The 13322-nt window shown below is 41.3% G+C and overlaps 1 protein-coding gene across 1 annotated transcript in view; it reads right to left on the bottom strand.

The window, feature by feature from the left end:
- Positions 1-1575: 1575 nt before the first annotated feature.
- LOC107744628 (autism susceptibility gene 2 protein-like) overlaps positions 1576-13322 on the bottom strand; it is a 319889-nt gene continuing 308142 nt past the window's right edge. The window contains exons 5-6 of the mRNA XM_016558422.1: positions 3786-3834; positions 1576-1598 (exon numbers count right to left, since the gene is read on the bottom strand). Of these exons, the coding sequence (XP_016413908.1) occupies positions 1591-1598; positions 3786-3834 (57 nt within the window). The 3' untranslated portion in view covers positions 1576-1590. The remainder of the gene's footprint in view (positions 1599-3785; positions 3835-13322) is intronic.

The raw sequence follows: 13322 nt of genomic DNA, 5'->3' as shown, positions 1-13322 counted from the left end.
CGGGGAGTGGTGGAGGTGGGGCTTAGGTAGACGATATTATCGGATATCGCAATATTTTTAAAGGCGATTATCGATATATCGATATTGATTATATGATATTTTTGACATATAATGCCCTAATACAATGTCAGACTCAATTTATACTCTGCAACAAACAAGATATCAGATATTTACAGTGTAAAAGCATTTAATTCATGAATACAGTAAATGTTCCCTCTAAATTTTGTTCTTGCAGATCAAAACCAATTTGCATTGGACAGCCCCTTCAAGCACATCTCGAAGAAAATTACTGAAGATATTTTTGTCAAGATAACTTATTAGTATAGATATCTCAAGTTCATAACAACAACAAACTGGAAGCCCATAGAAGCCAAGTATTTTTTTGTCATTTTCTCAAGATCCTGAGATAATGACAGAAAAAAAACTAAATGCTGTGTGTTTGCAAACAGTTTTGTCCCACCTTGAACAGGATGGAGGGAACAACATAATTGCAAAACATCTTATTAACAAACAAATACAAAGATAGTGCTACAGTGTCTCAGAATCACAGATGAAACAGTTAGATATCTCAGTAGTTAACTGGTCACAGTTCCTGTTGTTCTCATTTTTACTTGCTCCGAAATCGAGCAAAAGGCTTCTTAGATGCACAAGATGCAGGAGATGAATACACTAATTGAGGCAGGCTGGTTGGCAGCCACCTGCAGGCTATGTGAGAGAGACAGTAATTAAGTTGAACATTTAATGATTCTGCTTAATAGGAGTGAGAGACAGAGCAATGAGGAGATAAAAAAGAAAACAAGCAACAATTACACAAAACATCAGGAGGGAGAGAAGGAGAGGAGAAAATAGAAGAGGCGAGGAGAGGGTCTATGTAAATCTAACAGGTTGTCACTCACAGGAAACTTCCTGTTTGTACAGAATCAAGTTTAGATTTTACCATCCATAGAACAAGTTCAACTTTAAGATATCTTAGAGGGCTGTGACCTAGAGGTTAGCACATTTTTGAGTCTTGAATATAGATCGACTATGACTAATTTCTTGATCTTTTTTCCTCCCAAAAAAACTGTTTAATATTTAAATCAAGTCGTCATCTTTATTTATATAGTGCTTTATATAATACAGATTGTGTCAAAGCAGCTTTACGGTGTCGAACAGGAAAACAGTTTGTCAATAATGCAAGAGGACAATAACAAACAGTAAATTTTTCAGTTAAGGTCAGTTTATTGATGTCTTCATCCAGTTCAGCTCTCTTCCAATAGTGTCTTGTGTAATCAAGTCGACAATATTGCCAGAAATTAAGCGTCCCCAAGTAAGCAAGCCAAAGGCTCCATTAGTGACAGAAATGGAGAGAAAAAAATAATCTTTGTCTTTTTAACCTTTAAAATTTACCACAAATTATGAGACAAACCTGACAATGACATCTGTTTATCCCTTCTTCTCTTCCCACTTCAGTGCTCAAAACAGCCTACAGCCCAATAAATGATCTAAGATCTGTTTTGCTCTGTTCGTTTGGAGTTTGATCTATATTTTCCTCTCAGAGGTGACTCTTCCCTCTCGTCACGCTGTTGAATGTGTGGCATTTTGTGAGCGTCAACCACCTGAGCATGAAAAACACAGGAGTGAGCCTCTCGTTGTAGGCTCCAGGCAAATATTGACATCTTTTCTGTTGCCTGTCTCTCAGCTCTTCAGTTCTACGTTCTCTTTCTTCTTTTGTTCATAAGGGTTAAGAGTCTGAGTGACTGGTAATCCTCTGTAACAGAGAGCAGTGTCCTGTGTACACTCGCTGTCTTTCATCTCCCTAAAACCCTCCAATAAATATACCACAGTGCCTAAGTTCATTCGCACCTGTGTTTTGAAGGACAATTCTCTTTTCTCCATCCCTTCTGCCAATGTAAAGATTTGCATATGGCAAGGCAAGAAGGGGACAAGGGGAACGTGAAGGAGAGAGAGAAAAGAGAGAGAAAAGACACACATTTAAATGGAAATAGAGTCTGAAGGGAGACGAAGTGGCCTGGCAGTCAGTGGGAAGAGAAAGCATATTTGTGTATTATTTCCCAAGCGCCAGCTTTTCAGAAGCAGAGGAGGTGGGCATGTGTTAGTTTAAGGCGCACAAAGGGGGTTTTAATCCTTTCAGAAAAAGGGTCGCCATTCAGCGCCCCTCTGAACCTCACAAATCAAACCTCTAAAGGCCTTCAAAGAGCAGAATGTGGGAAATGTGTTTGGGGTCCCGAGGGAGTGAAGCAAGGGGGAAAAGGAGGAACAAGGGGCTTGTCGCATCAATCAGTCGCTCTCTCTCACCTCCTCCCCGGGGTCAGATTTCTTTCCAGCCTCCGTCACCCCCTCCCCATCCCACCCATCATGCTCTCCATCCTGGTAACGCACCATTACAGAGGAATGTGGATTCACAAGGCTGGGCTCCATTATGTTGGCCTGCCCGGGGTTTGTAAAATGGGGGAGCTCAAATTCCAAAGGTTTTAAAAGCAAATTAGCGGTGTGCTGATGGGCTCCTGCTGTCTAAAGACACTGAGGTTTTAAAAGCAACTCAACTGACTCCCTGGATCCTTTGACTCACGCGTTCTTACTGCAGACTCCACACGAACCAACTTCCTATGCACCTAGTGGGACGTTTACATGCACACAAAGAACAGATGGTGAGCGCATCGCAGCTCCTCACTGTATAAACACAAAGCGTGCTTTTAAAATAGACACGGCAAACAATATCACACACGCAGAGTATCAAACCAGCAGGGTAGAATTGCTTCTTCCACTACCGTCTGTGTTTGTAAAACGGGGGGGGGGGGCTCAAATTCCAAAGGCTTTAAGAGCAAATTAGCAGTGTGCTGATGGGCTCCTGCTGTCTAAAGACACTGAGGTTTTAAAAGCAACTCAACTGACTCCCTGGATCCTTTGACTCACGCGTTCTTACTGCAGACTCCACACGAACCAACTTCCTATGCACCTAGTGGGACGTTTACATGCACACAAAGAACAGATGGTGAGCGCATCGCAGCTCCTCACTGTATAAACACAAAGCGTGCTTTTAAAATAAACACGGCAAACAATATCACACACGCAGAGTATCAAACCAGCAGGGTAGAATTGCTTCTTCCACTACCGTCTGTGCCGCAGATCCACCACCTTTATTTAGCATTTCACAACTAATCAATTTCCATAACAGAAGCCAGACGCCGCTGCACATGGGACCCAGTGTGTGGCGTTTACACATGCTGCGTGCCTGAAATGGATTTTCTCATTCATCACTCAGCAGCACATTGGGATCTGTTTAACAGAGTGGCTCAGATGGATTTCTCCCAGCCCATACGCTGTGAGAAAGCAGGGATACAACACACTGTGCCTGTCAATGGAATCCTAGTCAGCCTTGAGGAAATGCATTATTTCCCATGCCACCCCGGAAAGCAAAACACATTAAACGTAATCTGAATGCAATATTGGTAAATAAGGTTGTCTAGAATAATGTGACGGATTCTAGTTTATGACTTGTGAAGCATCGAAGATTGCATGCTTCAGTTGTATATATAATACCTACAATATATAACAGTATTTATTATATAGACTGGGATTATCCTCACACATGACAATACTAATATTCATTTTTAGATCATAACACTATAATTACACCTTTAAAATATAATTTTACATAAAACAACAACCATAACAATTTAGAGTATGCGCCTCTATATGAACAGTAAAATCTGTCAACAACTACAGAACTGTGATTTACACAAACAATAAGCAGAATGGAATGAAGAAAGTCCACCACATACCTTTAACAGCAGCTGTGCTGAATAGTTTCTCTGAGCTGGCATCGGAGCCCTGAGAGAGAGCGAGAAAGAGAGTTAGTACATCTGTTTCAGAACTAAGCAGGTGGGCTTTATCATCCAAAGGTAGCGCAGCACTAATGAGCGCAAAAATTCAGTCACTTCCCAGAGCGGCCACTGGATGGCACTGTGGCTCCATACGCAAAACGACGCGCCGCACTTGAGACCAGGTTGAACGCATTAACATTGCTATATGTTATTGTGCAAACATCCAGCGTTGTAATTTACACAGCATTTAGGTAATGAAAGCCTATTTAAGTGACAATGTGGTGTCAAAGGGGCATCGGCTAATTCAATTGACTAAACAGCAACAAAGATAGAACCATTACAGCCCATCCATTAGCGTCTAACCCGACTCTCATTCGAGAGGAAAATAATACACGAGCTATGTGAACTTTTTAACAATTTTACAATGATTAACCAACACAAAAACAAACAGAAGAGCTTTTGGGTGGATGTAAACTTGCAATGGGGCATTTTTACGTTTTTCTTTGGATACCTAACTAAGAATATATTCTCAGAAAAACAGCTTCATTGGAAAGCAATTATTCTGACAGGTTTGGCAACACTATATCCATATCCTGCTCGAGGCAAAAACGACACTGACAAGGTATAAAAAACATTTCTTAGCTAAAAGTAGCTATAGCCTATAAATAAAACGTTAAGGCCATTTTCACAGCTGAAAACATGAATAATAATGATAATAATAATGTGATATGCATTCATTAACATGACTTCAAGAGACATCGTTTCCACACAACGTCGCGTTTGCGCGACTGCTTTATTCAAACTACAACCGAAAAACATCTGGCAACATTCACTGCAGAGATTTCAATTACAATTATCCACAACCAACGACAAGAAAACAGCGCTCCAAATCCTCCAGCCATCGAGTAATCCACTGAAACTGCTTTTAATAATTCCCCTAAAACGTCGAATGACATTGTAGTCATCCAGATATGAACTAAAAAATAAATTTTTGAGAGATATGAAGGTGCGGTGTACCTTTTGATGTGGCGAGGTTGGCACAGAGGAAAATAACAAGTCAAGAAATCACTTTCAGGTTTCGATAAATACGCCGTTTCACATTCTGCTGGTCAAACAATGTAATCCACAAACAAGCGGCGAATTCCTCTCGCTCCCTTTGACTGAATGACAGCCATGCAAAATAAGAAGCCTTTCCCAGGGAAGAAGAGGAAGAAGAAAAACATCCAGAGCTCAAAGCGAGAGAGGCTCTCAAACAAAAGCAGCCATGTGTCTGATACCCAAGGGCGCAGAGAAGTGGAGAAATCCTTCAGCTCGTCCTCTTCGCGCGAATTGGCCGTTTGAAATCCTCGCCAACCGTCGCTTAATGGACGCGGACTTCTGCGCTCTTTTGTGTCAGGGGCGCGCTCAGTGACAAACCATCCGCGCGTCTGTCTCCCGTGCGCTCGTGCAGAGCAAGAAAATCCAACAAAGCATACAGTATTTTCCTCCTATAGGCAGAATGGGTGGAGTAAAGCCGCACTAAAACCCCGACCGCCGCTTCCTTTCCTCGAAATCGTCGCTGGCTCCCGTTCCTCGCGCAAGTGCAGCCTGTATCCACACAAACTCTCGCATTCACCCACGGCGCGACCGGGTCCTCCCACTTCCTGATTCTAACCTGACTTCATTCAGCTTCTACCCCCTGCTTGTTTCTGCCTCACACACACGTGCTTCCTCCGCTCAGCTTCACCGGACAGACGGAGCGTGTACGATGCTCAATGAGCGCTACTGGCAGAGGAGTCCTGAAAGAGTGCAAACAGGAGACGGAGCGACCAGGAGGAAGAGAGAGAGAAGAGGAGGGAACTGAGATAGAATGATATTCTTTCACTCTCTGGCTGGAGTGAGATGATGTCAGCTGCTAATGCATTTCCCAGTAGGGTGCAGCTAGCTACTGTGAAGGGGAGGGAGACAGAGACTCTCTTCATGAGCAGCACACACCTCTCTGGTTCCCTCAGCCACAGCCTTCCTTCACTGGGGTTAGAATCACCCAGGCTGACCCAGAACAGCACCGTTTGCCCTGCTGAATAATTAGTGTCAACAGTGTAGTGATGTATGAAAACCGCTCAGGCCGAAGTCACTTTCAAACAAAGTATACTGTTGGTCAACGCATGAAAAACTGAACCCGATGCAAAATCTCTGTGGGGAAATTGGGGAGCCTTTGCGTGGATTGCTTTTAAAATGACTGGAAAAAGTTTTCCAAGCAACAGTAAATGTGACTGCATCTTTAAAAAAATGACAAGCGGGCGAGAGCTGCGCTGTGTATTGTTGGGACTAACATGGCAATATTTAACACCAGGAAAACAAATTTAAGACTAAATTGATCAACCACATCTGCAACGATTATACGCTAAAGGCTTGTTCACACCGGGACGAATATTTATCGCCGACGTTTAACGCCTCGTGACTAAACAAAGGGCGCCAATGTGAGTGTGCACACCGACGCGCAAAACGCGAGGCGTAAAAGCGTCATTTTTTAAAAAACGCCTCGGGCTCGTTTTTTTGGTTTGATGCACCGCGTTAAAATGAGATTGGCGCTTTTGTTCACGTGCCTGGAGCTGCTGAAGTTACAGTAAAACACGACTTGGTGGCGCTCAAGCACAAAACGGTCTTGCCGAGCACACATTGATACCTAACGAAAAAGAGGAAGTAAGTAGGCCAAGAAGATGCATCGAGGCAAGATGAATGTAGCTGCTGGTCTCATTGGTGTCTGAACACAAAGGGCTTTATGACAAACGCGGCAGCAACTACAAAAATCTCGATAAGAGGGAGTTGTTATGGAGAGGAATTGCAGATCAAGTAGGATTCGATGTGTACCGGGGTATTTCTGTTTTTCATTAAGCGCCATCTAATGTCAGGGAGTGAATTTGCACGTTCACTTGGCTCATCGCCTGCGAAAATCGCTTGGGTAGGAACACAAAAGCGTCGAAAAATGTCAGCGATAAGCGCGCGCGATAATCGTCCCGGTGTGTACAAGGCTTAAGACTGGCCTTAATTGTGTTTTCAAACCATGGTGTAATATTAACCTCCTTCCTCCAGGGTTTGAGGAAAAGCTTAAAGATCTAATTCCACTAACCTCAGTTCATGGACACTCAAACCCAAACAATCCACCAATCGTAAGATAAACCTGGACATTCCTGGAAAATCTCCTTAATCTGACTGATTTGGGGTCCCTTGGCTTAGCAAACCAGTTATTAACCCTCTGCACTGCGGGTCAATGGATTAACAAGGCACTCGCATTGCAGTGACCTCTGACCTTGACTGCCCCCAAAAGAGTAAGAGAATGAGTTAGCTTATTGCTGAATGTTTATCTTTCCTTCTCTATATCTTTCAGCCCTTCTCCTTTGAGCCAGGAGGAAAAAAGGAGCTGCACGCTCCATCAATATAAGACCACACTCAACCTCTAACATCTGCCTCAACCATGCAACAGACATGAGTTTATTTTTCTGTGTGAATTAAAATAGTTTTCCCACAAGTTCAACACATGTAATCTATAAAGAGTAAAGTATTTTATTATTTTCATACAGTATATTACAACTGAACTTTGAATCTCAGAATTGCAAAATAAAACAAAAAATTAAATAAAAATATAAAAAATATTATTTTAAATTATTTTTATTAAAATAGAATGTCTCAAAAATACAATTCAATGAAAATAAAATATTAAAATGATAATTTAAAATTTTATCAACATAAAATATAGAAAAAGAATTTTATAATGCTACTTTATAATTCTACTACTTGTATTAAAAATATTATTATACTTCTATTTTTAGTAAAATATTATTATACTACTATAATATTATTATGCTACTTAAATTAGCTACAAAACACACACACCAAATTGTGTACAATTATATATTTAGAGTTTACATAAAAGTGTTTTTTTGTCTTTGTTTATTCAGCTTCATATAGATGAAATGACCATAAAAAAGAAATGAAATCCAGTAAACCATCTTGGTAAGGGACCCCTGAGAGAGCAGACAGGCTCTTAACACAAAACAGAAAAGTCGTTGCCACTCAAGGGAGAGGAGGGTGTGGACTTTTAAAATACTCCCACTCGCACATTTTTGCCCTCCACTAATTTCTGTCACAACAGGCTTTAAGAATCTAGGGGCAGCTGAAGCTTATGAGGCCTATGAAACTCTAAGGTTGCGTTTACACTTGGCATTAACATGCGATCACCGTGATCTGATCAAGCAGATCGGATCATCAGTCAATCAGGACACGGCGCGTTTACACTTGGCAACATCAGCTGACTTCTCGATCTGGATAACCGATCGGATCTGTATTTCCCAAGCAATATTGAAATAAGTCTGCGGTGTAAAGTCGACCTGAAGTGGTGGGTTTTCTTTTGAAAACAATTTTCAGTCGCGGGACATTTTACAAATCAAAATGTCCAGAGTCTCACTAGCGCTCTGTTCTTCCGACAGATCGGGAGAGAGGGGGCGGCGTTTTGCGTGGTCAACCTGCGAATGCAGACACGATGGCTGGATTGCGTTTACATTACACTGAGATCCGATCACAATGCGTCCTCGACTACCTCTGGACCAGGACACGCTGATCGGATAACATTCCGATCAGAAGCGCGTTTACACTTGTCTTTTCAATGTGTATGTGGACAACATCCGGATACAGGTTGCATGTTAATGCCAAGTGTAAACACAGCCTAAGTGTAGGCTGTGGAGGACAGGTTCAGCACTGCTTAGGGGCCCCCTGCTCTGGGTCCCAGATCAGGTGGTCAGTAGGGCCACTATCAAATGCCCTCTGAGAGTTTCAAGAAAACAACATTGTTAATTAACCATACAAAGTGCAGTTATAGATACTTATATGAGCAATGAGTTCTAATGAGTTGAAGTGAGTACTAATTTGAAGTGGCAGTGGGGTATGGAAAAGCACTTGGTGAAGCTTTTAAGTGCAATTGCAACAGTGTGCAACCAAAATAACAGGACAAAATCGTAAAAGAAAAAAATTCTCAATTTTATTCAAATTTAAAACAGATCCATGTGTGATATTACTTTTTTTTAATTTTATTTGAGGTTCACATTTACTACATAATATATTATGCTTGTCACCCCCCCCCTCCCAAACAGCATAGTATATTTTTATTTGGACGTACTGTAGAGTAACCGTGGCAAAACTGGTTTCATCTATATTTGATTAAATAGATATGATTACATTATGATTACATATATGGAGCATGTCAGGGTTTGGATGAGGTGCACCAAAGCAGACTTCATTCCCGAAATCAGAACTTGCTCTCCTAAATGTCTATCATCAGATTTGAGCGAAACCTCAAGCCTGTGATTACCGCTCTCTGCTCCACAATCAACGTCCGGATCTCTCAGTGCAGATTATTTTTAATTCAAATGAAACGCTGACAGACTACAGAAAGCAGGCAGAGAAAGAGAGAGAAAAAGATAGAAATGGAAGGAAATGCAGCAAGAGAACATGTCGTAGAGCTGCCAAGAAACTAATTTGAAGTGGCAGTGGGGTATGGAAAAGCACTTGGTGAAGCTTGCCAGAAAAGTGGAATAGGAGATCAAACATTAATATCCAGAGTTATGCTATGTATGCCAGTAATTGCTGTCTGTGCCTGTAAAATTCCACCTATAGACCATAAGCCCTCTCTGCTGTCGTTTTGTCATATTTTATTCCTTTTTCTGGCCTTGATCCTCTGCTTCAAAGTAACCAGAGCCGCATTTTGCCTTTCTCCTTTATTCCTCCCTCCCATTCGCTTCTCTGCTTTCTTTCCCACTCAAAACGCATGGTTTAATTTCACAGGAACTCTGTGCTAGATTGCAATCACAGGAGATCGGCGCTCTGTTATGGTCTCTACGGCTATTACGGAAGCAATCTCTCATTCTCATTCCCCCTCGCTCTCTTTTAAAATATTGCTGTGCATAAGTGTAACCTGAGGGGACTGGATATAATGTGTTAAATAGGCTAGCTCTGACTGGCCCTTGTCTGTAATCTCCTCTCTTGTATTCTCTCTGTGCTCTTTTCAGCTGGGGCCTTTGAGAGACACTCAAAAGAAAGGTCCATTTCTAGTGACACTTAAAACTTTGCCAGTCAGGAGGGAACACTGACCAGCTCATCTGGGAGGCCTACGGGATGGTATTAGTGGTGTGTAAAGCACAACATCAACAATGCCAGCGCAGAGGAGGGGAGAGAGTTTTCACAAGACAAAAGAGCTGCGGACACAGATGCAAAGATGGAGCGATCTTCTTTCCTCTGCTCTTTTCTACAAACAGAAATTCAGAGCGATAAGGCTCCTCTGGTTCCATCCGCAGCTCCTGTCTGCAATCTGCTAAGCGCAGGTCTTTGCACAGCACTGTTCACAAGAGGAAATAATGGGAATGTGTATGTATGTGTGTTGTACAGGAACTGCAACACCTTTTGTTGCCTCTGGAGAGACCGTAAACCATTCAATTGAATCTATACCTTACTTTTTGAATGAAAAAAATGTTGGGCCAATTTTGGGAACAAGTGCAAATGCTCAGACCAATCAGTTTCAAAAAGAGAAATACAAAACCTGTGCTAACTGAAAGAAAACAAGCGGATAAAAAATTAGTACAATATTTGGTAATAATATAGCATAACAAGAAATTTATAAGCAATTTTTTGTAGGCAGGTTTTGTAGGCAGGTTCCATTTTTGACTGGAACCACTACAGGTGCAAAAACACCTGTAACAAAAAATAACAAAGGTTTTTTGGGATGTTGTTGTACCCTGTGTGAGCAAAGTCATGATGTTTTAGTCCAATGCTATAACATTAATTGGTGTTTTCTGGAAAAAGGAAATCCTCTCTGGGTCAAAATGACTGGAACGCGACATGAGGGTTAAAAGTGTCTTATCTTAAAGGAACAGTTCATTCAGAAATTTAAATTCGGTCAAATTTAAAAGAACATCGGACCCCTCTTTTGTATTCTGCTGAAGAAAGAAAGTCATACAGGTTTGGAACGATATGACGGAGAGTAAACAATGGCAGAATTTCAACTATCCTACCTAATTTTAAATATCCTATCCTAAATTATTTTACATTTGGTTACATCCTTTCTCAGACTGTATGTGGGCGATACAACTTTTGAGTCTAGCCTGCAATATTTCCTGACCTTGTTTCCCCGGTTTCCCCCTCATTCTCTGTCTACTATATAAATAAAAGTGGAAAAAGAGACAAAAATAAAATTGATTTACTTGTAGATGTATTAGCGTGCATTATTAAATAGTCAAAGATGTGAACACTTTGAAATGGAACAGTCAACAAACCAGGTTGAACCTTGAGAACCTTGAGTGGTGCATACACAAAACTCTAAACGCAAAACTCCAGATAATCTTCCATCTCTCGCTCCCTGTTTTCAGGCAGCGGTACAACACATTTTCGCTGCTGAGACTTATCTGTGTGAGACCGCTCAACGTAGCCTATGACAGCTCCTCTAATCTCCCTCCTCCCCAAACACAGCACGCTGACAGTCTACCATACATATATTAATCTGTCATTCACACAGCACATAACAGTAGGGGGAAGATGTATACATACACGGCCTGCAGTAACACACACAAATATGTGACATGCAACAAATTCACACACTGATATTATGTGTAAACTTTCAACACACTCTTTCAGTGATGTTTTAAAAATATACTGACAATTGGATGTGTGATAAAAATGGAGAAGGTTAGGTAACACATATGTGAGGGGCAGACGGGAGTGCGAGACATCCATCAGATCCACCGAGACTTTAGGAATTTTAAAAGCAGCCTATTCAGACTAAATTATCTTTGGCTTCCGCGCTTTGCGATATGAACCTCACATCGTGTATCGTTTCACACAGGTCCAGGAAACACAGGCACTCCGCTTACCCAGTGGAAAAAAGAGAGGGTGAGTATGTAACTTAAGTATTATCAGTTTATCTAGATACTATCTCTCTCAGTCAAAAGCCGGTTTAGAGCAGGCAAATGGTATGCTCACTACAATGTTCAACATTATCTCCATCTGAAAGCCCGTAATGACACGGGCCAGAGTCGAGCCAGTTGGCTGATAAGCCCCAGTGCAGGTCTAGCCGCTCCCTCGCTCTCTTAAAACAAACTGGACAGGAAAATTGGTTTATCCCTTTTGTCTCAAATGCTCTGGTTACGCCCTTAATATGTTTTCGTCTGTCGTTCGCTCGACATATTTTCAGCGGGAAGGAAAGGAGAGAAAAGCAGAGGGCCCTTTTGGTCCAAATTACAGGCATGACTGAGAGCACGGGTCACCGTGCCAAGAGTCATTTCAGAGCAGCCAGTCACTCTGTGTGCTGTAGTCTCACAAAAGAGCCACAGAAAAAAAGATAAAATCATCAGAAACACCAATTCATGCATGAATGCAAAGAAAATAATAGTGGTTAAACATTCAGGATTCATTCATTCAAATAAACCTGTGCCATATGGAAATTATTTAGTTAGCTATAGCTTGAAAGTAATAACACACATGGAAACACACATAAGCGTCTTTATGAGAACATTGTCATAATGTTAAAAATCTAATTTAGTATCATAAAGGTGTAACTGCTCAGAGCTAAAAAGAATGAAACCAGCACACCGATCTGGTTTGGGGGCATTTTGGTTCAGACTTTATGAATATCCCCTATTAATACCTCTGCCTAATAGGGGCTCAATCTGGCTAGGAACATTTTCAGGAAATGATGCTTCAGGCTGTTAGAGATTGCTACATTTCAATGAGCGACCACTTTGCTGCACGCCAGTTAATTGGTGTGGTATTGTTTTATCAAAGAATCCTGAAAAATGTGTCAGTTTCTAAACAATATTAACCAGCTGTTTTCAAAATTGATAATAATAAGAAATGTTTCTTAAGCACCAAATCAGTATATTAGAATGATTTCTGAAGGATCATGTGACACTGAAGACTGGAGAAAATTTTGCTTTGCAATCACAGGAAATAATTACATTTTAAAATATTAAAATGTGCTTGGACCACTTCTCTTCTCCATCTACAAGTCATCATATAAATCTGTCATTCAGAAACATGGCTTTTCCTATCACTTCTATGCTGATGACACTCAACTCTACTTCTCATTCCAACCAGCTGATCCGATTGATCCAAATTGGCTGTTTGCATTGCAGCCTGTATGACAGACATTTATGGCTGGATGAAGGACCATCACCTTCAACTCAACCTTGCTAAGACAGAACTGCTCGTGGTCTTAGCCAACCCAGCACTTCATCACAACTTCTCTATACAGCTAGGTTCGTCAACCATAACTCCTTCCAGAACAGCCAGGAACCTTGCAATTGTGATTGATGATCAGTTAGGCTTCACAGAGCATATTGCTACAATGGCCCGGTCCTGCAGATTTGCCTTATACAACATTAGGAAGATTAGACCCTTACTATCAGAGCAGGCCACACAACTCCTTGTCCAAGCTCTTGTTCTCTCCAGACTGGACTATTGTAATGCTCTCTT

This window comes from Sinocyclocheilus rhinocerous, unplaced genomic scaffold (assembly GCF_001515625.1).
Source record: "Sinocyclocheilus rhinocerous isolate Xijiao unplaced genomic scaffold, SAMN03320098_v1.1 scaffold767, whole genome shotgun sequence".
Lineage (NCBI taxonomy): Eukaryota > Metazoa > Chordata > Actinopteri > Cypriniformes > Cyprinidae > Sinocyclocheilus > Sinocyclocheilus rhinocerous.
This window is presented reverse-complemented; position numbering and strand designations above follow the sequence as displayed.